This window comes from Pelobates fuscus, chromosome 1 (assembly GCF_036172605.1).
Source record: "Pelobates fuscus isolate aPelFus1 chromosome 1, aPelFus1.pri, whole genome shotgun sequence".
Lineage (NCBI taxonomy): Eukaryota > Metazoa > Chordata > Amphibia > Anura > Pelobatidae > Pelobates > Pelobates fuscus.
Genome location: NC_086317.1, coordinates 392793279 through 392818750, shown reverse-complemented (window position 1 = coordinate 392818750; position 25472 = coordinate 392793279). Strand labels below are relative to the sequence as shown.

Here is a 25472-nt window from a genome sequence, read left to right as displayed (position 1 = left end):
GAACCTGGGTCCAATATTTGTTATTCCTGGCTTTGTCTGCAGCACTAGGGGCTGGACTCCATCTGTGGCTGATACCTGTGCTTCACCTGAGGCAGGTCGCTAATCAACCGGGTATTTAAACACTGCCTTGCCCATTGAACTTTGTCAGTTCTTTAATTCTGGTGATTGTGAGTTGTTCCTGATCTTGGTTTCCCTCCTTGTTTATCCTGAGCTCTGGCATCCTCTGACTTTGGCTTGTCCTTGACAATCCTTCTGCTTGTGTCCTTGTCTGTACTGCGAATTGGAGCACCTTTCATGCACAGCCCCCATGCACAGATTCACAGTCCTGGTGGTTTCTTACCTTATCACCTTGGACTGTGTATTTCAGCAAGGGTGAGCACAAATCTCTGCCTACCGGACTCCCACCTCAGGTAAGACACTGAAAAAAGGTAGATGAATACCAACCGTAGCCAAGGAAAGTCAGTGACTGTAAGTTCGCGCCTCGGCATGACTTACAGAAAAAAATCTAAATTGCCCAATATGAATTGCAGAACTCAAATGGCCCAAAATGGAGCCCCTCGGACCTGATCCACCAGAGATAACATAGCCTGAAGCTTGTCCTCCGGCAAGTGAAAAATCCTATTTACCAACTGTATCTCAATCTCCAGGAAGAAATAATTGTACTAGAGCCCTCCATTTTCTTCTCAGCGCCTGGAACACCAAAATCTGCCATAACCCTATGAAAGTGGAACAACAAGTCTGTACAAAAAATCATCGAGATAATGCCGAAGAGATGAACAAACCACTACCTGCAAAACAACTCATTCCAAAGAGGAACTGAAAAACAGCCAATCAGAAGGTGCATGTGATAAAAGAAATTACAATTAAACTGACAGCCCAGTACATGAAAACCATCTAAACGACCTGGCAAGAAACTAAATGCAGACTGAATTTCAGATTTTTCCAGCCCTACCAGACGAACCAACTACAATGCCTGATCAAAAGATGCATATTGTACACGAAAGACCTCTTCAGCACTGCCATCATTCACAGAAGATCCAAATTGGAAGGATAAGTGGTGAATGAGCCATAAGGTGCTCGGTTCATTTTTTCGGAACCAAGCCCAAAGATGACACGTGCAAAGGCAGTGTTTACATTAAAATGCCTTCAGTGACACTCTATACACAACAGAACAACTACATTAGGCTGTAGTTGTTCTGGTGACTATAGTGTCCCTTTAATTAGGCATAGAGAGTAGCAACAACACTTGGCAGGCAGGGCAGGGAAGTGCAGCAAAAAAAAAGTTTTTCATTTAATTCCAAAACCTCTTGCTGTCCGAGTGGTTTAGTAACTTTAGTGCTTTCTTCCTCGTCATCTAACTCCTTACTGATTCAGGGGTTGCTGCTCTGGTGCAAGCACACTAGTTTCTGCCTCTTTGTATTCATATTCTCCCTTACCAAAGTGGATGACATTATAGTTCTTTACATTATTATTTATTGTATTATTTCTCTCACTTATCATTACACCCCTTTCATAATGGTATTTCCCAGGTTCCCTTCTACCATTCCAGTGAGTATTGTTTCTCATTCACCCTATTGGCCAATAACTTTGCCTTATGGGTCAGTTTCCCTTAAACACCTCCTCATTTCATTCTATTGGCCTCTCTCCTATTCACTCAGACTTCCTTTACCATGTATTGGTTGGCTTCCGTTTATCCCTCCCTATAATTCATATTTCTCTATCTGTGCTGGATCTGAACACTGGTAAGAAGGGCATTGTGTAACTCTTTCAATGCTAGATGAGGTATTACACATTCCTCTGGCAAACAAAGGGTGGGATTCTGCTATTAAAACCAAATACAATGTGTAGTGTGTGATTAGCACTAATGTGAAATTTGGTGCAGAGTGTAATGACGCATTGCAGCGAGGACTTACTCTGCATTGTACATTGACAGGAAGGGTTTACCACTGCACTTTAGGGTTTTGGGGAGGGAGGGTTGCATCTAAGATTAGTTAATACTCCAACTGTTCAGACTTAATTTCCTATGACTGGCTGGCATTTTAAGTAAGGAATGTGTGTACACAACAACTGTAGTGCCAAAGGTTAGCTGTTAACCCCTTCAGGACGGAGTCAATAGTACACGTTCTGATTAAAACAAAATGCAAACAAAAACTAGAATTTGCGCTATATGTCTGTACAACCATAATTCACCTCTTTCATATTAAGTGCACCCACACTTATTAAATATCATTTTGTTCAGGAGAAACAGGGCTTCAATTACTCATGAACTATTCATATATGAAACATAATTTATTATGAATAAAATAAAATAAACTGTGAGAAATTAAGATTTTTTTTTAAAAAAAAATTGTACTTCCGCCTCACATTTTAGCTGTAAATGTCATAATACTGTTAGCTTTTACTGCAACAAAATGCACACATTTGTATTCAGCAAAGTCTCAAGAGTACAACAATACCCCCCATTAACAGATTTTATGGTGTTTTGGAAAGTTACAGGGTCAAATATAGCACATTACATTTTTCATTTTTTTTCACATTAAAATTTGCCAGATTTCTAATATTACCTTTGTGACCATGTGGTAGCTCAGGAATGAGAATTACCCTCATGAAGGCATACCATTTGCTAAAGTGCACAACCCAAGGTATGGGGTATGTCCAGTCTATTTTAGTAGCCACTTAGTCGCAAACACTGGCCAAAGTTAGCATTCATTTTTGTTTTTGTGTGAAAAAAACAAAAAAAAACTAATATTTGGCCAGTGTTTGTGATTAAGTGGCTACTAAAAAGAACTGGACATATCCCATTTGCAATACCTTGGGCTCTCTACTTTTGCAAATGGTATGCCATCATGGGGGTAATTCTCATTCCTGGGCTACCATACGGTCTCAAAGGCAACATTACCAAACCGGCAAATTTCAATGTGAAAAAAATGAAATGCAAGCCTTATATTTGACTCTCTAACTTTCCAAAGCACGATTAAACCTGAACATGAGGGTGCTGTTATACTTGGGACACTTCATTGAACACAAACAGAAGTGTTTCAAAACAGTAAAACATATTACAACAATAATATAGTCAGTAAAAGTGACGTTCGTGTGTGAAAAATGCAAAATACTAAACCCTGAGCGTGTCCATAAGGCGGCATAGGCAACCACCTACCAGGCCACGTTATGGACCTGGCGCAGAGTGCGGCTGTGTTTCAATCCTAGGCGGCGAAGGAGCTCTGATCTCCCTGCTCTGCTCCCTCACGCACAGTTTGCTGATGCCGCTGGACCAGAATATGACATCATATTCCGGCTCCCGGCATCAGTAGACATCCCGTGAGGCGCAAGGGAGCAGAGCAGGGAGATCACAGCTCCCTCGCCACCTCGGATTCAAACACAGCCGCAAGCAGCCCCACTGGACCCCAGGGACAGATCTACGCCAGCTCTCAAAGTAGGGAGGCTAGGTGGACATTTTTTTATTATAAAAATAATAAAAATTAGGGAGTGTTTGTGTGTGTGTCTGTCAGTGTGTGTTTGTGAGTGTCTGTGAAATCAGTGAGAGTATGTTTGTCATTGAGTCTGTGTGTGACTGTAAATGAGTGTCAGTGTGTGTGTGGATTTATGGAGTGAAACAAGTACCTATAGATATCGAATATGGTGATAACTAGTGGTGTCCTTATACCCTGCTCAAAAAAATAAAGGGAACACTTAAACAACACAATGTAATTCCAAGTCAATCACACTTCTGCAAAATCAAACTGTCCACTTAGGAAGCAACACTGAGTGACAATCAATTTCACATGCTGTTGTGCAAATGGAATAGACAACAGGTGGAAATTATAAGCAATTAGCAAGACAGGTCCAGAGCATTGGGGGCGCTACCAGGAGACAGGCCAATAAATCAGGAGACGTGGAGGAGGCCGTAGGAGGGCAACAACCCAGCAGCAGGACCGCTACCTCTGCCTTTGTGCAAGGAGGAACAGGAGGAGCACTACCAGAGCCCTGCAAAATGACCTCCAGCAGGCCACAAATGTGCATGTGTCTGCTCAAACGGTCAGAAACAGACTCCATGAGGGTGGTATGAGGGTCTGACATCCACAGGTGGGGGTTGTGCTTACAGCCCAACACCGTGCAGGACGTTTGGCATTTGTCAGAGAACACCAAGATTGGCAAATTCGCCACTGGTGCCCTGTGCTCTTCACAGATGAAAGCAGGTTCACAATGAGCACCTGTGACAGACGTGACAGAGTCTGGAGACGCTGTGGAGAACATTCTGCTGCCTGCAACATCCTCCAGCATGACCTGCTTGGCAGTGGGTCAGTAATAGTGTGGGGTGGCATTTCTTTGGGGGGCCGCACAGCCCTCCTTGTGCTCGCCAGAGGTAGCCTGACTGCCATTAGGTACCGAGATGAGATCCTCAGACCCCTTATGAGACCATATGGCCCTGGGTTCCTCCTAATGCAAGACAATGCTAGACCTCATGTGGCTGGAGTGTGTCAGCAGTTCCTGCAAGACGAAGGCATTGATGCTATGGACTGGCCCGCCCGTTCCCCAGACCTGACTCCAATTGAGCACATCTGGGACATCATGTCTCGCTCCATCCACCAACGTCACGTTGCACCACAGACTGTCCAGGAGTTGGCAGATGCTTTAGTCCAGGTATGGGAGGAGATCCCTGAGGAGACCATCCGCCACCTCATCAGGAGCATGCACAGGCGTGGTAGGGAGGTCATACAGGCACGTGGAGGCCACACACACTACTGAGCCTCATTTTGACTTGTTTTAAGGACATTACATCAATCAATTACATTAAAGTTGGATAAGCCTGTAGTGAAAAATTTGATTTCCATTTTTTAATTTTTGTGTGATTTTGTTGTCAGCACATTCAACTATGTAAAGAACAAAGTATTTCAGAAGAATATTTAATTTATTCAGATCTAGGAAGTGTTATTTTTGTGTTCCCTTTATTTTTTTGAGCAGGGTATATTATTAGATGTAAATTGTAGATTATACTAGCTTTAGTGTAACTATAATCTTAATTTTATTAATGACAGGAGGTGAATATTTGCTTCAGTCTCTCTTTACTAGAACTCCACAGCAGCACATTAACATAGAGAGAAAAACACCAAAGACAAAAACATCAGGCATCTATAAAAGGCTTCTCCCAAGCAACCATTTCCTCTTTCACGCTGCGACAACAAAAGGTACACAACAATGCCAATAAACTAATAAAAGGAAAAAAACATAACATAACAATGAATGCCATCCGGAAGAAAACTTCGAAGAATGGATGGGATCTTGATCTTCATCCTGCAAAACAGTCGATTCTATGAACTGTAGTCGAACCATTAAACTGAAACAAAATAAACAGAGTCGAAAAACACTGATTAGTGAACGAAATGTCCTGAGAAAACATAAATCCCACAATCCAGTACTGATAGTATAAAAGACATGAAATCCATCATCAATTACCGGCAATACAATATACAAGACACCTCCCCAACCTTCCCAGATATCACCCCAGACTACCAAATCTAGCCCAGGCGACCAGACAATTCAGTAGAAATTCAATCAAAGCAATCCATCCAAACAAGGGGGGGAAAACAAAACTGGGAGGTTAATATTCGCCTCCTGTCATTAATAAAATTAAGATTATAGTTACACTAAAGCTAGTATAATCTACAATTTTATAGCATGACAGGAGGCTTCATATTTGCTGTTTTAACGCTCCGACAGCAAAGCAAAAGAAGCATGGTCCGACGGTCTTAAGTAGAATTGGCGAAAAGTATCTTCACGGGACCAGGCCGCCGAACGCAAAATGTCCTGAAGGGAAGCGCCTGCCATGAAAGCTCCGGAAGAATGCGCTCCGAAGGTCGCATTCACTCCCGCCAGTGTCAATAGCCATCTTATCCATCGAGCCAGGGTAGGGGACGAGACCAGCTTGTGGGGTCTGACATACGAAATCAACAACTGTCCAGAATGAGAAGAGCGAAATGGAGCAGTAACCGCTCCATAGCGAGCCAGTGCCTTCGCTACACAAAGTTTAGGCGAATCCCTGAAGTAAGGATACGACACAGCTGTCGAATCCGACTTGGTACGTCTAACCACCTTGAAGGAGACCCCTCTGGAGAAAACGTGAAAGCGTCGACATCGAAGGTCCGCATCCGAAACACGTCTGAACGAGACCAGACACAACAAGAGAGCAAATTTAGCCAAAAGCTGCCGAAGGGAAAGGTCCAGGTTATCTGGCCAATCCCGAAGGAACGCTAAAACCATACGTACGTCCCAGAGGGAAGAGTACTTAGGCGCCGGAGGACGCGCCAGCCTCATCCCACGCAGGAGTCTGCAGACTAGTGGATCCTGGCTGATGGGAAAATCTCTAAGCGGGACATGCGCCCCTAGCTGACCTAGTCACGTTAACTGAGTGGTATGACCGACCCAGGTCAAAAAGGTGAGACAAGAAATTCAGCACGCTAGTTACAGGGCCCGTAAAGGGATCGGTATCCCGTTCCAAACACTAGCGACACCAGGAACCCCATGCTGAGAGATAGCACCTCCTCGTCCCAGGATCCCAGGAATCCCAGAAAAGGTCTCTAGCTGATTGCGATAATGCCTCGACATTCCAGGTACCCCTGAAAGAGTCCAGGCCACCAAGTGCAGGCAGTCGTCCCTCCCTAGGGGTTGCCCCGGGAGTCCGAGTGGAGCATTCAAGAGGACGGTAAGAGAAGAGGATCCCGACAGGAGAGATCCAGGAGCTCCGGAAACCAGGTTTGACTCTGCCATAGCGGAGTCAGCAACACCAAGGACACACGCTGACGTCGAACTTGTAGCAATACCCTGGGAATCATAGCGAACGGAGGAAACGCGTAAGCTCCCTGCGAAGGCCACACCTGGAGAAAAGCGTCCACCGCTGCGCACGCTGGATCCGGGAGCCAACTGAAGTACCTCTGGGTCTGGTGATTCGTCCTGGAGGCGAATAGATCCATTGTGAACGGACCCCTCTAATACTCGAGTATCCAGTCCGCCGTCAGGTTCGACTCCCTCGGAAGATATTCCGCTTGTAAGGTGATGTTGCATTGGAAACAGAAGATGTAAATCTCCTTCGTCACCTCCGATAGTGCTCGAGACCGAGCGCGCCCCAAGCGGTTGATGTACTGCACCGTTGAGACATTGTCCATCCGAAGGAGGACGCAGCAGTCCGACAGGTGGTTTGCCAGGCTCTGAATCGCAAATGAACACGCAACTCCAGCAATTGATGTGGAATTCCGATTCCTTGTCCGACCACGGGTCCCCCGTGGACCCGGTCGCGCACGTGGCACCCCAGCCCCAAAGACTCGCATCTGATTCCAGCACGAAATCCGGGGTTGGTCCGAATATCGCCTTGCCGTTTCAGGTGGACATATGCAGGAGCCACCAGCGCAGTTCGGCCTTCATGTCCGGAGACAGGGAGATCATCTGGTCGTAAGAGGGTCTCTTGCGTAGAAAATGCCTTCAGCCGTTGCATGACCCTGTAATGTAGTGGGCCCGGGTAGATCGCCTGTATCGAGGCCGAGAGGAGACCTACCACGCGAGCTAACATTCGTATGGGAATCCGGTCTTGCCGTAAAGTCCACCTTATCTCCTTCCGAATGGTCGCTATCTTTGCCAAAGGCAGGCGAAGAACGCATTCTTTCACATCGACTTCAAAACCCAAGAATTCCATCATCTGGGAAGGCTCCAAGGCCGATTTCCTCAGAATGACTACGAACCCTAGGTGTTCCAATAAGGAGATTGCATAGCGTGTCTGATATCTGAGCCTGGAGGGGTCCTCGCAAAAGATCAGCAAGTCGTCCAGATATATTATGCAGCGGACGCCCTCCGACCTGAATCGGGCGACCACCGGCTTCAGGAGCTTGGTAAAGCACCAAGGAGCCGAGCTGAGGCATGTGAATTGGCATGGAACGCCCTTCCAGGCGAAGCGGAGGAATCTGCGACAGTCCTCGTCCACCGGGACGGTGTCACGTTCACAGTAAATGATGTGGAACACAACTGCAGATTTGTTAGGACTTTGATCTTTTATTAAGACACTTAGATGGAACTGAGACTTCAGTTCCAGAATTACAGTTACTGTTTCTTTAAATAATAAACGGTTTGTTTCATTTAGCATTGGCAAGGTTCAGAATTCATTAGCATCCGTTATTCTTGTTAACAGTTCAAATTATAAGAGATTATATACATTGGAATTATCAGCAGCAAGACTGGTGCAGTATAACTTAAATAATACTTGTTTTGAGGGATGCTGTAGCAGGCTTGCTGAACAACTTGATAGAAGACTTTAGTATGAAGAGATAAGATTATCTGTAGCAAGACAGGTACAGCTGAACTAAGATAATACTTGATTTGAGGAAAGCTGTAGCAGGCTTGCTGAACAACTTGATAGAAGACTTTAGTATGAAGAGATAAGATTATCTGTAGCAAGACAGGTACAGCTGAACTTGGATAATACTTGATTTGAGGAAAGCTGTAGCAGGATTGCTGAACAACTTGATAGCAGACTTTAGTAAGTTGAATTAAAGCTTTAGCATTGTTAGCTCTTAACTCAGAGACTGTAAATTACTTAACTTCTGGAAGTAGAGGGATTGTGTCCCCAGCTCTCCTCAGAGGCGGTTGCTTCAGTGAATGGTTGCCGAGAGTGCTGGTAGTTGTCTGTGATGAAGAGAGATGTTGGGAACTTGAATATTCCTCCAGTCCGGTCTAGTAGCGAGTGGTCATCTCACCGAGGTATGTGAGCCGGTGAGTTTGGCGCGGTACGCGTTTCAATAATCCAGCGTCTATCAGCTGGTGCGGTCACATTAAATAGCAGACCGCGGCAATGGGGGTGTGGCTAAGCTCTGTCAAACCTGGAAGCATGAGGAGACATCGGGAGGCTTAAGGCCTGACAGACGGAGAGGTAAGCGTCCTTCAGGTCCAGCCTCGTGAACCCGTCTCCCGGCCGGAGAAGGTCCCGAAGAAGATGAATGCCCTCCATCTTGAAGTGGTTGTAGAACACGAAGGTGTTAAATTCCTGTAAATTGATCACTGGGCGGAACTCTCCGGACTTCTTCTTCACTAGGAAAATCGAGCTGAAGAAGCCCCCCAAATCCGGGGCCCGTTGGACTGCGCCTTTGGCGAACAGTGCCCGAACTTCCGTATCTATCAAGGACTGTTGTTCTCTTGCGATGATGGGGACTCTTGGAGGTCCAACCTATGTTGGAGGGGAATGGAAATCTATGACATAACCCCGTAACGTCCGAAGGACCCATACATCTGAAGACACCTCTCGCCACCTGTCTCTGCAGTGAAACAGTCTGCCCGCATGCAATGTAGAGTGATTGAAAGTGGCAGGAGTTGCACTCACCTGTAGGAAATCTTGCTCGTCTTCTGGCACGGTATCCACGACCTCTATCCGCCCTCTGAGTGTAGGGGGGTCTGGATTGGTACGATGGAAAGAAGGATGGACCACGGGATCTGTGGGGGCTCGAAGACCAGCCGCGGCTGGAGACACAACCCCGCTGTCATCCAGCCCGTCCAAAAATCCGGGATGATTGTGGGCGAAATACCTTCTTAATGGAGGATTGTGCTTTATTCAGGGAAGTAAACAGATTGACCTGTTTATGTAGCTCCTTAATGAAGGGTTCCCCGAACAGCAGGCCTTTAGCCAGGGAGCCCAATTCTTTGGACCCCAGTTCCGATAGCTTGTTGTCCATACGGAACAGAGCCGTCTTCCTGCGCTCAGTGCAGAGGGCCACATTGGCATTGCCTAGCAGGCAAATGGAACGTAGTGCCCAGTCCCGCATGGAGGCCGGGTCCAGGCTCGTACCCTCTGTGTAGGCCTCGTCTGCTAATGCCAACATCCTGCACAGGGGGCCCAGCATATCCAGCTGTTTATCTTGCGCTGAACGGAGGCTACGCTGAACGGGATCTCGACCCGTACGAGTTAAATACGTGGCCACCAGGGGGTCAAAATCCGGGGTCGCTGCCACCTTGTCCAGCAGGACGGGTCTGGGGCATTCCGCCCGCAGCTTCTTGCGGGCCTCCCCTTAAAGAGGTGTGCGGACCCAGTAGTGCATGAACTGTGCCAAGTGGTCGGGCAGTGACCATTCTGAGGATCTGGGGTGCCAGATAGACCAAGGGTCAAACAGAGGCTCTCCTGTAGCATCCAGAAAGGTGTCGTTCCCCAGTACCACTGTGGGGGCCTCTGTTCCCGGCACGTCTTCATCCTCCCAGCGCCAATTATCTTCCTCCTCTGAGGGAGACTGGTCTGCCCGCCACTCATCCAGCACGGCCATGGTAGGGGGGGTAAGGAGGCCTCCTCCCCTGTGCCCGATAGATGGCGGCGCCTGGCGGGCGAGTTTGATAACCTCGAACCATGTCGCTCCGCCGAAGCCTTGCCCTTCCTGGAGCATGGTTCAGGGCCTTCACCCTTCCAATAGCGCGTTTGCACAATTGCCTGCTCTCTTTCTTGAGAGTCTGACTCAGCTGAGTCGTCTGCCAAGCGGGGGGTTCCTCTCGCGCTCCTGTCTAGTTGTGATTGAGGAAGGGCCCTAGCCAGGGCTTTCTCCACAGAGGCGGACACCGCCGCATTAATCAATGCCTGCAAATTCTGCTCCTTTGCAGAGGCCTCCATAATGTCCGAGACGATGGTACGTGATACCTAAGGAGATAGAGAACAGGTATCACTAGCAGGCAGTAGGGGCCGCACCCCTATTATTGGCAGAGGCAAGTAGTAAATGCATGCAGGCTCAACAAACAGGGGTCCAGAATGGAGCCGCCAGGCCAGTAGCATGCGTAATATGGCACAGACAGCGCAGGCCAAATCATTGGGCACAGACAAAGCAGGCCAATCATAGGGGCACGGACAGAGCTGGCCAGTATATGGGCACGGGTAGCACCGGCCCAGTGTTATATGGAGGCAGGAAGGTTAATCCTATAGGGGACATGCAGGTATATCTTGACATATAGGACGTGCAGGGTAGAGATGAAACAGGTTTCCAGATCAGTCCCAGCTCAGTGGGAGGGACAGTGTAACCAAGCAGGGTCCCATGCAGGATGCATGCAAAATAATGCAGTAACCCATCCTTGATTAGTCCAGGGAGCATGCATTAAAGCAAGTAGAAAATGGTACAGAAGAATAGAATGCGAGCGGGGCCGTGGGTGGGACAGGGAAACAGGTAGAGGATTCCCGCTCGGCGGACAAAGCCGGCGGGCGGGAATGAACACGTGGGGCCGCCGGAGTCTTACTCCACAGTCCCGACGGTCGGCACGGGAGGCAGTCGGGCGACCGCTTCTTGGCGACCGTCCACCAAAACAACAAGCAAAAAATATAAAAAACACAAAACTAAGCATAAAATATTTAAACAGTGATACTGAAGGCAAGGAAAACGGCAGGCAGACGAAACAGCCAAAATGTAAATAGCCCAAGCAACAGAAAAACAGTGCAAAACAGTAAGAACTGAAGGAGAAAGCACAGATAAAACCAATGCAAAGAAATAGACAGTAAAACACACAGCCACCCATGTATAACATGAGGCAGTGGTGCTCTGACCTGTACTGACTGCGGAGCAGCAAAGAAAGAGGAAATGGTTGCTTGGGAGGAGCCTTTTATAGATGCCTTATGTTTTTGTCTTTGGTGTTTTTCTCTCTATGTTAATGTGCTGCTGTGGAGTTCTAGTAAAGAGAGACTTAAGCAAATATGAAGCCTCCTGTCATGCTATAAAATTAGCTTGATACCCTTCGGTCAAACTATAAAATTTAATGGGAAACCACATGAGAGTCTAAAGTGGAATGTGTGTTTATGAAAAATATATTTCCAGTTATTAAACTAAGTTGCTTTCCAGCATTATTTAAAAGGATATACCTTGTATTGAAAACCACATAAAATTCCTCAAATTAAACAAATTTTACTTCGGGACCTGAATTGTTATATTTTAATAGATTCTTAGAAATCTAATAACCGACAAATGATTGAGAATTTCAATTTGCTGAAATTATCGACTGTCCAAGTGAATTCCTAATTAAAGGGACACCACTACCAAAATAAAAAAAATGTTGTTTAGTAGATACACCCTGTCAAAATATTTGTGCATTTAATTTATGTATTATTTATACGTAAAAAGAGCTTGAACTCTGTAGATACCTTGTATGCAGCCTTTGCAAGCCCTCCCATTCTATCCCCATCTCAAGACTTTCTGTGGATGTCCAATTACAGTCTTCTCAATATAGCTCAATTAAAAAGCTCTTGGCAATTGCTGTCTCGAGTTTAGATCCACTGAACAAGTAGCAGGGCTAGTTGTCTGATTGACAGCCAAGAGTGCGTAAGAACGTAATTTATAAAAGCGTTAATTTCTATTGAAATCTACACTTTTTTGTTAAATGAGAAAATAAGACACTCTCTTCTCAGTTGTAATTTTGACTTTCACTTTAAAATCCACTTTGAATTCTCCCTATAGTAAATAAACCTATCACTGACTCTTCATTGTTTCATACCTGTTTAACGAGTCAAACTGACAAGGTTGAAGTCAAGATATAAACCTTTTATAGCCTGGATCTTGTCAAACAGCAAATACAATTACAAGAGAGTCTGGCAAACTTTCACCTATGATTTAACTCTGTACTCTTAACTCTTTATAGCTCACTTAAACTAACACGCTAAGCACCAAAACAACATTAGCCAAATAAATCAGGTTTGGTGTGCTTCTGTAGTTTCACTGCTCAATTACCTTTAAATTCTTAGCAAATAATTATAAAACCCTCTGTAGAGCAAGGATTAATTATGTGGTGTCCGGCTATTATTTAAAAAATAATAATAAATACCCTATGAACTCTCATACTACTATAACGGGTGTAATTTACCTCCATATGCCCCCACCTGCCATGCTGCAGATAGGGGTAAGTCTGCTAAGTATCGTAACCTAGCGACTCGGCAGCCATTAATGCCCAGTCGCTAAAAAAGGCCCCATTCCAAGAGCGGGTCATGTGAAATAATGAAGGGGACAAAGTCTCCATCAGGCCCATACCTATTATGGTGCCTGTAAAATAGCAAATGGGACATATACCCCCACCCCCTGTGCCTCTGCACATGGGTATCAGATGGGGCCTTCCTTAAATATTTATGGTGGAGGACCTATGGGTGACAGGTGGGTGCCCTAATATTAATAATATAGTGGGATGATCTAGTGTGTCCCCATGGGCGATAGTTGTGTGGCCCAAATATTAATAATAAATTGAGGAACCTAATGTTCCCCCCAGCCTCCACTCATAGACAGTGGTTGGGGGCCCTAATTATTTATGCAGTAGGGGTATATATATGCTATTGTCCACCCCTTAAATAATAGCATGTCTTCCACGGGTGGCTAGGAATCCACAATCCCCTAACCACCCCCTTAAAATAAATTAAATTCCTTACTTACCCCTCCGAGTCCTCCCCATAATAATAACGAATCTAAAACTAGTTAAAAATAATTCTACTTGTCTAAAGCGTGTTAACAAAAAATATATACTTACCATCAGTAGGCTTCTTTATTAAAATTCTTCTGTACTTCAGCCCCAAATAAAAATCCATAATAACCAATGCCACAAATTGAATTAAAAGTCCTGAATGCCCCAAAAAAAGAAAAATCTTGCAAAAAAAATCAAATCCACGCTGCAATAAAAAAAATAAAAAAACGCAATCTACGACCATCGAGGGTTTGCTACAGAATAAGCAGGAAGACCTCTTATGGGAAAATTTGGAACATGACCAAGAGCGCTCTGATTTCCGGTTGGCTGAGACTTGGCTGTCAGAATGCTCTTATTAGTTGGCTCACTAACTAACGAATAAGAGAGCTCTTGGTCATTTTGCAATGAGTGGAAAATCTGCCAATGCTTTCTGATAGCTGTCATAGCGTGGAAAAGACTATATAAGGCTTTCCCCCTCTATCTGAGCTCATGGCATGTCCACCAGCCATTTTATAAATGCTGCTCGTGAGTGGGGCCAATGGGGAAGCTAGGTCCCCCCTTTACTGTTAATATTAGAGCCAGAGGGTGAAATAGGTCCTGCCCCCATTAATATTTAAAGTAGATTTCACAAGATGCCCATGGGATGGAGCCATTTACGATACATGCCCCACATGGCAGGTGTGGCATATGGAGGTGCAATAACATAATTTTGTATTAATGTGTCGGCTAACTAGCAAGTGCTTGCCAGTCACCACATAATTAACCCCTTTTGCTGCCGGTGTTTTATTAATGATTTTACAGTAAAGGATATATTTAGTATCAAATGGTTTGACTGTTTAATTTTCATGACATAAATCTTTTACCAGGTGGTTCATTAAATATTATTATTTGCTAAATAGCTCTTTCTATCTTTCTATCTGATTTTGATTTATGTCTCTGTCGAAAAGAATGCAGTGTTAAATCAGCTTGTGAATGCAAATTTTTAAACTTTATTACGACTAAGAAAATACATTTTCTTTCTTGTAATTTTTACCCTTTCACTTAGCACATAAAGTTTGCTGTTCATATATAATAAGGCCAAAGTTCTGTTTAAATGCTCACTGTACTTAAAAATGGTTCAAAGGTGAAACAACATAGAAACAAACTGTAAATGCAACACTTTCTGAAACTTCAAATATATATATATATATATATATATATATTTCTTTTAATCTTTTTTTTAATCTTTTTTTCATATTTTTAATATATTGTTTATATAATGCATCAAAATGCATTAAACGTGGAAATACTTCCTCGAAATGTGTGTTTGTTTGTTTTTTATAATTACTTCTGTTTTGGCAAATGACAGGTCAGGGTCAGCAAAACACTGGGCATCAGAGAGCCATACAGGGCATTTTAAATGCAGGACATCTGTGTTTACCTGGTGCCCACAGTCAGTTATACTTTATACCAAGCATGTCAAACATGCGTCTCGAAGGCCGCATGCGGCCCACAATGAATATTTTTGCAAACCGCGAGTTTGCCATGCTTACTAAGGCAGAGTAGGCACCTGCTCTCCCCACATTGCAGGTGTCTACTCTCTAAAATTTACCCGGCCGGGAGGAGAGGAAGCTGGCGGCAGCGAGGGAGCTCAGTCTTCCTGCTCCCTCGCGCGCACCCTCTGTAGTGATGCTGGGTGCCGGAATATGATGTAATTCCGGCCCGGCATCACTAAACTGCGCACGTGAGGGAGCAGGTAGGAGACCTCCCGAGAGAAGATCCACACTGGACCCCAGGGAGAGGCCCAACACCAGCTCCCAAAGGTTGGAAGCAATAAATCAAATGATGTGAGTGTGTGCAAGAATGTGTAAATGTGTGTGTGTCTGTCATTGAGCGTGTGTGTCTGTCAGTAAGTGTGTCTGTCAGTATGTGTGTGTCTATCAGTGAATGTGTGTGCTTTTGTTAGACGCTTTTTCATTGCTTTTGTTGAAGCAGCCTCCTAATATATAGCTTCAGGGCCAGTGCAAGGATTTTTGGCTACACAGGCAGAGATGCATTTTGCCGCCTGCCCCTTAAAAAAAATGCTCTCCCCCAGCCCCTTTCTGTGACTCTCTCCCCTCAGCGCATTTTGTGTGTTTTTCCATGCGATGTAGACATAGATATATAACAACACACAACCATACAGGCACTCAGTCACAGAGATATGCAGGCACACAATCAAACAAACACAGGCACACAGCCATACAATCTACACATACAGGTACAATGTCAGACATACACAGAGACATTCAGACACTGTCGTACAGACACAGGCATACAAAGACATACATACACAGGTTTATAGTCATACAGATACAGGCATACAGAGCAGGGGCGGATCCAGAGCCTAATCTCGGGAATGGCAGTGGTAGTGGATTGTAGTGCCTGTAATTGAAATGTTAGGAGATGTAGTATGTAACTATTACTCAAATTATTTTATATCTGTAACCATATTCCATCTGTGATGTTGCATATACAGTATATATATATATATATATATATATATGAGGTTCCTGTGTGTATTGCAGGATGAAATATGTCTGAAGTAACATCACAGATGGGATATGGTTACAGATATAAAATAATTTGAGTAATAGTTACTATTTAATTACTGAAAATAGATGGGAATCCCATATAAACTTGTGCGTATCCAAGAAAAGTGTGAAAGTGGAAGTGTGTTAAAATATTGCTATAGAAGTTAATAGTTATTACAAAGCAGGTCAAAGGTAAATGAAATGGTCGGGCTTGTTTTATTTTTTTAAAAAACCTTCTTTTGTATTTCAGTGACAATTCACAAACATGTGGCTCCCTCTGCTGGTGGTAATATTTATACTGATCCTCGTGTACAGATGGCACAGACATAGCTATATACTGCAGAATCTCTCTGATAAATATGTGCTGATCACTGGATGCGACACTGGTTTTGGGAACCTACTGGCGAAGCAGTTGGACCAGCGTGGGATGCGGGTGCTGGCAGCTTGTCTGACAGATAAAGGGGCTGAGGATCTGAAGAAGGAGACATCTAGCAGACTGCAGACAGCAATCCTTGATGTTACTAATATCCAGAATGTGAGCTCTGTTGCCAAGTGGGTGGCTGGTATTGTCAATGAAAAAGGTCAGATGTGAACCCTTTGATATGAAACATATGAATCATATGTTATTCTCAATGTACAGATTACCCATTATATTCACTTCTTGTATCTATCAACATTATTTTGTTTGTTAATTACTCACTCTTGTATGTCCTAGCATTGTTATTGTGAATAGTTTTGGAATATGTAGGTGCTAAATACATTTTGGGTTTTCAGTTATTACCCATGCAAATCCCCACAGGAAATTATTTAAAATAAATAAGGAGTTGCATGTAAAATAGTTTTTATAGTTTTATTTTTTATTTCGTAACAACTACATTATCACATACAATTTATATGCTACCGGTATTTACTTACCAATGCCCAATGCCCTAGAAATTAGGTGCTTTTGACATATTTAAACCTGAAAAATTAGGGAATCTTTTTTTATTATTATTATTATTTATTACTAGCATTTACATAGCACCAACATAGTCTGCAGCTTTTTACAATTAAAGAGTGGGGATATTTGAAAACAAGTAATTGACGTACAAAAATTAAGAGACAAGAGGTGAAAAAGCTAAAACAAGCTTACAATCTATGAACAAGTAGAGAGACACAAGAGGAATAACAGCATGCCAGAGAGGAGAAGGGATGATGGTAAAGATGCCTGTGTCGAGATAAGCTACTAAAAGTGGTGCATGGAACAAGTGAACAGTGGAAGGAGAGAGTGAGTTGGGCTATGGAGGCAAATGAATTGAGGAGAACAACTGTAATGTCACACAGGAAGATGGTAGGATTTTCTAAAGAGGTATATTTTCAGTGATTTCGTAAAGGACTCGATGCTAGAGGATACTCTGGCATGGGGTAGAGAATTCCAAAAGGATGAGGCAGCCCTTGAAAAATCCTGCAGAAGAGAGTAGGCAGTACGTCAAGAGAGTCACTTGCAGAGCACAGGGAATGATAGGGTGTGTTTGTTGAGTAAAAAGGAAATGTAGTGAAGTTATTGAGGGCCTTGTAGGTTATTGTTGGTAGGTTGAATTGGACCCTGAAGGGTACAGGAAGCCATTGTAATGATTGGCAAAGGGTGAGGTGTGGGAGTAGCAATCAGTAAGAAAGATGAGCCTGGCTGCTGCATTCATTGTATACTGAAGAGGGGCATTGCGTGTACTTGGAAGGTCGATGAATAGTGATTTCCAATGGTCAAGTCGGGAAATGATGAGTGCATGAATAAGTGCCTTAGTTGTATCTTGAGTTAAAAAAGAGCAAATGTTGGCAATAATTTTGAGGTAAAAGTTACAGGATTTGAATAAATACTGGACATTCCATTCCACATCTTAAAGGGAGGATCCAAAACATCTCCCTCTTGGAGAAAATATGGATTGTATATCCACTCCTTGAAGCTATATTAATATGTGCAGAACACTGGAACTTCACCAAAGAGGTATTTGTCATGCACTTCCAAAAATGTTTACCCACCATAGATTTACAATTACCAATTTCTAATGAAAAGATAATTTCCCATTGGAACACTTAAAGCGTGATGTAGGGGTTATGGTTCTTAGAGTTTCTTTAAGAGTGATGAGTATGTCTGTAATTATTTAAATAAACCTTTTTCCTTTTTTTTTGTTCAGGACTCTGGGGACTGGTTAATAATGCCGGTATTTCCATCCCAATTGCACCCAATGAATGGCTGACTAAGGAAGATTTTTTTAGGATATTGAATGTGAATTTGTTGGGAACTGTTGATGTTACACTCAAGATGTTGCCTTTAATCAGGAAAGCCAGAGGACGTGTAGTCAATGTAGCAAGCATTTGTGGAAGAATAAGCATCTGTGGTGGAGGTTATTGCTTGTCTAAATATGCAGTGGAATCATTTTCTGACAGCATCCGGTAAGCATGGCTCGTTGTTCCAACCTTTCTGACCTTCCACCAATGTGTTCCATAAAAGATCATTCCAAGCATCATGTAGTGCACTGGCACCATCCCACCATAGTCTGTCAAAACATTTTATCTTGTTTTAAGATTTTGTTATAAGTTTCATGCTTGGTTCAGGGTTAAACAGCAGCTATGTCAGTATAACAGGCAACATAAAACGTTGAAGATCAGAACGTAGACTGACATTAAGGTTAAGTAATAAGATAATACAAGTACTTGCTTAACAGGTTAGCATTAAGTGTTAAGGTTAACAAGAGTGAGTAACTTGGTAGTCGGTGGTGTGAGGGCGTAGACTTTCGAGCTAGATCAGCTGACTATGTGCGTGGTATTATCTATTCTGTAGCATTACATTGCGTGGTATTTCTGTAGAGACATTGCTTGTAGATAGAGTATGTATCAGGCTATGGTTCTCTAGTTAGTTATGCTAGAAATTCCATGCTACATAGTATATATGACATCTATATGTATATTTAGAGTTACAGTATGCATGACTAACTGGCTCTGAAAATGACAATGATACCTCGTCTGTGCTATATATATTAACAACAGTATTAGTAGGTCTAACGGCAGTAGATGTGTACATTCTAGACTACAGTGGTGGCTATTGTGGCTTAGCACGCATAGAGTTGAGTGCCCTAATATATTGTATTGACCCCTGGGGTCGAGCCAACTGCATTTAGGGTTGGTAGATAATGCTCACAGGAGGCATTTAAAATAATAGGAGTTGATTAAGCAAGGCAAAGGCTTAACTAATAAACTAAATAATGAGCTGAATTACTAAACAAAATAAGAAGAATTTTGAGGATAGATACTAGTAAGGATTGTCCTGTACATAATGTATAGCCAGTAAGTGTGACACCCAGTGGCTGTTGCTGAACAATGAAACTCAGAGAGTTTACCCAATACCCATGCTTGCAACTGGCATCTCATATCGAGCCTGAGTCCCAACAGCTTTTTGTGTCCCTCTCCACTGATCCCAGGCTGCAGTAGGGGCCAGTTTACAGTTCCCATTGCTTCTGCTCGTTGTGTCACCATAAGCTGTATCTCGGTTGTCTGTGTTCCCAGAGTGGCAGCGTCGGTACATTCTCCGTGGATGTGGGAGTTGCTGTGTGGTTATACGTCTCGAGGCCCTCAGGTTAGGAGTACTGCAACGGGTTCCGGGCAGCTTAGGTCGCAGACATGCTATGAATGTCCGGTCTTGTTTGTTCCGGCACTTTGGTGTGGGTTTGCTTTGATGCTTTGGAACTTTTGGGTCAGGTCCGAGGCCCTTAGCTGCGGGGGGTGAATGGTTGCGTCGGGCTGCATTCCAGGGCACCCGCGGGTGTCTCCGGTGGCGCTGATGGCTTGGGTAGATTGCACTCCCTGTCGCTCTGATGCTGGGTCGACCTTTTTTGGGAGCTGTATCTGCTTGGGTCTCCACCTTCCGTGCTCCGTCCTTGCATTGTTTGGCCCTATGGCGTATCGTTCCTTGTGTGGCCTGGGTTCAGCACCGACCCGTATTGGTGGTAGGGTCTTTTGTTTCTGCTCCAAGCGTGTCCAGAACTGCCTGCAAATGGCTTCGAACCTGGCGCTGAAGTCTGCTGTCCAGTCACTGTGGTTTTGGCGGTCTGAGTAAATAACGCCACTGTCGGCCATTTTGATTATGCCTCGTGTTCCCCGCTTGCCTGCCGCTCTCCCAGGAGTATTTTGTAGCTGGGTGGTCTCCGACAAGTTGTATGGACCGGGATGACCCCCACCGATCCTGGGGGGGGGGGGAGGGGTAAGGTGCTTTGCTGGGGTCCCAGATGCTTTCGTGCTCGGGGAGCGGCCGTCTCTCCGTTGCACAGTGTCTGATAGGCCGCAAGCCTCGGCGTGTCTGTTAGGCTGAGTTGAGGTTCGAGAGAGGTACCATTTGGTTCGGTAGCCTCTCCCGGTAACGATTGTAGCGGTTTGCAGCCTGTGGGACTCGATGACTGGGCAGGGTGCCCCGGTTTTTGTTCCCAGACGTGGGAGCTCTTACCAGCACGTCTGGGCTGCTTGGTTGCTTGGCTCCGCCCCCTTGTTTTAAGATTTAACTGGGTCACACAGGGAGCCCATGCTGCACCTAGTCTTCCCAGAACAGTTCTAACCTGAAATGATTGGTTCAAGAAAATACTGGAGTGAGATTTTCACAAGATGATCTTCTGAGCTGAACCCAGATGAAGCATGCAAGAACACAGCTTGGGAACATTTGTAGAAATCTAATAAATAGTGAATATGACAATCATATATTCCATGGGTCACAAGTTTACTTTAACTATAGACTTAGCAATAATCCCTATAATTATTGTATCCTATCTGCTGTTTGTTTTCATTGCTAACTCTTCACTTGATCCAGCTTTGTGGAGAACTGGGGGGAAAGTACATGTATGCCATACATTAGATACAGTAATGCTAACCTTCTTTGCTATTGGGTCTTTATTGAGACACAGAAGTCTTGTATTTCATAAACTGATTTAATAGCTAAACTTACTATGTAAAGTCTTTAGTGCACAATAAAAGCAATTTATTCTCTCTGTCACTTTCTCTCCAAATTTTCACTACACTATAAAATATACACTTTACCATGTATACTATAGTACAGGGGTAGGCAACCTATGGCACTAGTGCCATGCACGGCACTCAAGGTGTCTTTGCACTGCACTCAAGGCTGCTAGAGCCAAACAGGCTCTGGCCTATCAGGAGTCCCAGTAAAACTTCAGATATCTGCTAATACGAAGAGTTGGTGAAGGACAATCCTCAATTTAAGCAGTGCAGCACATAGAGGAAGTGATCTCAGATCACTTCCTCACAGCACTTGTGAATGGGAATCCACACTGTAGTAGAGCAGCCCGCACCTGCTGTTGCAGCTCCTGTCCTTGACCTGTACCTGGCCAGCCTGATCCCCACTGAAACCCAGGGAACACACCCACACTGCTAGATATACACAGAAATGCAGAATAACCCTCCCCTCATACAAATAATACAAACAGCCCACACACAAACACACGCACAATCCGCACAAACGTAACTCCACTAACAATCCACATACATGCACACAACCCCACATGCAGCCTCTCACATGCAATACCCCAAACAGCCCCCACACACTACCAAACACACAATTTGACAAATCCATCCACACACAATTCCACAAGCAGCACCCATACACAGCCCACATTCATATGTATCATACACAATACCATAAACTACTAATGAACATATACAATATAATAGCTTATATACGCACAAATACAACGATACAAAGCAACTGCAGTAAAAATAACACAAGCAGAATAATTAAAAAAAAAAAAAAATAGGACCGGCACGCTACGGGACATCACAATCCTATATCGGCACAGTGCTGCTAAAAGGTTGCCTACCCCTGCTATAGTATAAAGTTTCCCATACAGATTTCTTTGTCCAATAGTCTATGAGCAGGCCTGGTCTGTGTCTCTTTTGAAGATTCTGCTCAGTAAGACTTATAGGGTTATTTACTAAAGTGAGAATTTGAAGTGAATGTCAAATATAAGGTTAAAATAGGTAAACTCAAATCATTCTGTTATCTATGGTTTCAGTTCTAGCAAAATTTAAATTCACTTTGAATTAAAAATCCTGTGTTATCTTCCCTAGGCTGCCTCTTAGGTTGACTAGTACTCAGAAGTATATCAGATGGAAATCACAAAAAATTTAATGGTTCTATTGAATTCGGTGCTTCTGAATAAAATCTTTAACAGCTGAAAGTATTCTTATTTTGCATAAAAAATTATACAAGTATATAACTTCTTTTTATTTACTAAAATGTCCTCTTGAATTCTCTTTTGTTGTTATGTATTGTATGAATACTGGAAAAGACGTGATATGATGCCATTTGGAGTGAAGATCAGCATTGTGGAACCTGGATTCTTCAAAACAAGGGTCGCTGATGCCAGTTTGCAAAAAGAGGCTTTAACCAACATCTGGGCAAAAGCTACAGAAGAAGTCCGCAGGACTTATGGGCAGAATTACTATGACAAATGTAAACCTGTTTTTCTAATTATCTTTCCTATATATTTGAGTATCAGAATAGGATTGTAATGATAAAAAAACACGATATTTGTCAAGCAAAGAAAGCTAATGTACATAAAAAATTATTTACTAAGCTTTAAATTGCTGCAAATCAAAATCCAACTGGCGAAATTGTGGCAGAAAAAGCTGATTTAAAAAAAGGAATTTGCCATTCAGATTTTCATTCACAACAATATGGCCTGTGCCAAAACTAATGAACAGGTGGCCAGTGTGCAAGAATTGTTTTAAACCAAAAGGTAGTTTCTCAATTATTGCACAACTCCTACAAAGCTTTTCCAGCTACGGATCTACCCGTTAACAGCTTTGCATCTTTCATTTGCCCAATGATGCATGCCGTACTTCCATTAAGTGCTTGCTTGCATGCTTGAATGTATGTTTTTATGGAGTGTGTGAGAATTCAGTGGTGTATATGAATATAGTTAGTGTTGAATGCAGGTGTTTATTTGTGTTTAGTGTTGATGCTTGTAGGCAGAGTTTTTAAGTTTGGAATATGAAGTGTGCAAATCCAAGGTTGTATTTGTATTGAGTGCGAATGCAGGATTTACTTTTTTTTTTTTTTTTTTACAAATTGGGTTAGGAAGTAAGAGTGAATCAGTCATGGCTCTCTACTAGTATTTAGGGGTTCTACAATCCTCCATTAGTATTAATTTATTATGTGTGTACTTGTGCATTTGTTCATTTTCACGGCAATTTCCGAAATTGTTCACATACTACTCCATAATAGATTTAAAAAAAAAATGAAATGGTAGAAACTTAATTGACCCAAATTTGCTGCTGCATCATTGATATTTGGTAACTAACTCACAGGCTTCATAAAGTCTTGCCTACTTCATTGCCAAATACAAATTAATTGAAAGCATTTACTAACAGGGTTTAATGAAGGCTAAGTCACTGAAAGTGCATCTGTTCATGTTAGTGAAGACATTTCTATTAAATATTTATCATAAGAGACAACTGTGGGATTTGGAAACATTTTTAATCATGATCCTTAATTATTGCCACTCATTCTCAACTAGTATTTTTGGACCAATCAGTAAGGTACGTGATACTAAATACATGTTCATTCAGCAATAATGATAATTTATAGAATGTATGCTTAAAATTAATATATGTATATATATTTTTTCTTACACAGATTGCAGTACTGTTGAACAGAGTTTAGAAAAATGCAGCCCAAATCTTTTCTTGGTCACCGATTGCATTGAGCACGCATTGACGGCTGTGTACCCCAAAACCCGGTACTCTGCTGGATGGGATGCTAAACTTTTTTTCATACCTTTATCATATTTACCTACTTCGTGGGTTGATTTTCTTATTTCATTGAGACAAACGAAACCTGCAGAGATTGGTGCAATTAGCAAAGGACATTAGTAACATTTCCCTCTTATTACATAACCTGCTAGATTAATAATTTCAAACAAGAGAAATCTCAATGTATCCATCCTGGTGAAATATTTTACAAATAAATAACCATAGGGCAAGAGTCTCAATCTTCACTGCACTTCATTATGTCAAGCCCTATAAATTTTGTTGGTGCTATTTAAATAAATTATAATAAACTTACTCTTGTAAGAATACATGTAAAATTAACAATCAGTAATAGGTATACTTTTTGAAGTTCAGCTTTTTAATATTTTATTAATTTTGGAATATTTTAACTGCCTGCACTAATTTCTTCTATCTCCTAAATTCCCTAATGTACAGTTATTAATTTTGTTTGTAGTCCGTGATTAAATAAAAGGTTTTTGACAATTAATCCATTATTATATGACAGAGAATTTTACTTATGCTCAATGTTTATGCTTGAGCCTTGAAGAACTATACAAATTACTAGATTGTGTTGGCACTCTCTACAGGATGATGCAGGTATTAAAGGTTACTCCAAAAGAAACCTCAATATATATATATATATATATATATATATATATATATATATATATATATATATATACAGAAAAATGAAAAATCAAAATGCACTCACAGGTCTTCTTAAGTGGAACACTTAGTGCTTTATTGTTTCATAACTGGTGTACAGAAATCAATCAACGTTTCGACCCTGCCGGGTCTTTTTCAAGATCACAGAGTACATGGCAGTGAAGTGTTTATATATGAAATACAAATCTAAATCAATGTGCACTTACCCAATGGTGAAGTGAGGTGGAGTGAGTCTGCCCGTTAGAACCCGGAAGTGCTTGGAAGCCGCATAGGACGTCACGTGATCGGGACGTCGGACGGAAGAAAAGTGGTTGTCAAGGCAACGGTATACACAGAGAAAACTCAGATACTGGGCGCAAGTGAAACGCTGTGGAGAACAGAGTGGGAAGTATAGACTACCAAAAAGTCTGTATAACCCAGAAGCCAGGAAAGAGTGCTGGTAGACTAACCAGTGTAGTGTACTAACGTGTTAAAAGTTATAAACACACATGTGAAAAAAGTGCCCAACCAAAAAATCAGTCCCATATCAGAACAACTTAATAGATAATAGAGCAGGAAGATAAATCGATAAGTGATCAAATGCCACTAACAACTATATCTAGCATAGTGCCAGATATTAACACTCAGTTGACTGTCTGAGTGTTAATATCTGGCACTATGCTAGATATAGTTGTTAGTGGCATTTGATCACTTATCGATTTATCTTCCTGCTCTATTATCTATTAAGTTGTTCTGATATGGGACTTTGACTAGTCCAGGGGTACCTCAGATTACTCCAAGTGGGGTTAGTTTGTTACTCATGGGCTGTCCCCTTTATCCTTTAGATATGATACTCATTTGGAAAATATATAGAGTGATTGGAGTTAGTCGGTGTCACCTTTAGAGTTTATGATTTTGTTTATGATATATTTTGTAGTACTAGATCATCACATTATCAGTACATCTTACAGCATGCTCTAGTGCATTAATCATGCATACATTATGTATATAACATTGTTTATTAAGTTG

At 42.7% G+C, this 25472-nt stretch overlaps 1 protein-coding gene across 1 annotated transcript; it reads left to right on the top strand.

The window, feature by feature from the left end:
* Nucleotides 1–1723: 1723 nt before the first annotated feature.
* LOC134596272 (retinol dehydrogenase 7-like) lies at nt 1724–24285 on the top strand. The gene is made up of 5 exons (XM_063444759.1): nt 1724–1742; nt 16240–16570; nt 18161–18419; nt 22316–22479; nt 23665–24285. The coding sequence occupies exons 2-5, from the start codon at nt 16255–16257 to the stop codon at nt 23898–23900; spliced, it is 975 nt and encodes a 324-aa protein (XP_063300829.1). The 5' UTR covers nt 1724–1742; nt 16240–16254; the 3' UTR covers nt 23901–24285.
* The last annotated feature ends 1187 nt before the right edge of the window (nt 24286–25472 follow it).

Bases quoted from the DNA above. Each gene is read 5' to 3' on its own strand.
- LOC134596272 (XM_063444759.1), top strand. From the start codon at position 16,255: ATGTGGCTCCCTCTGCTGGTGGTAATATTTATACTGATCCTCGTGTAC. The intron at 18,420-22,315 runs GTAAGCATGGCT...ATACTGGAAAAG, and splicing joins TCATTTTCTGACAGCATCCG to ACGTGATATGATGCCATTTG. The intron at 22,480-23,664 runs GTAAACCTGTTT...TTTCTTACACAG, and splicing joins GCAGAATTACTATGACAAAT to ATTGCAGTACTGTTGAACAG.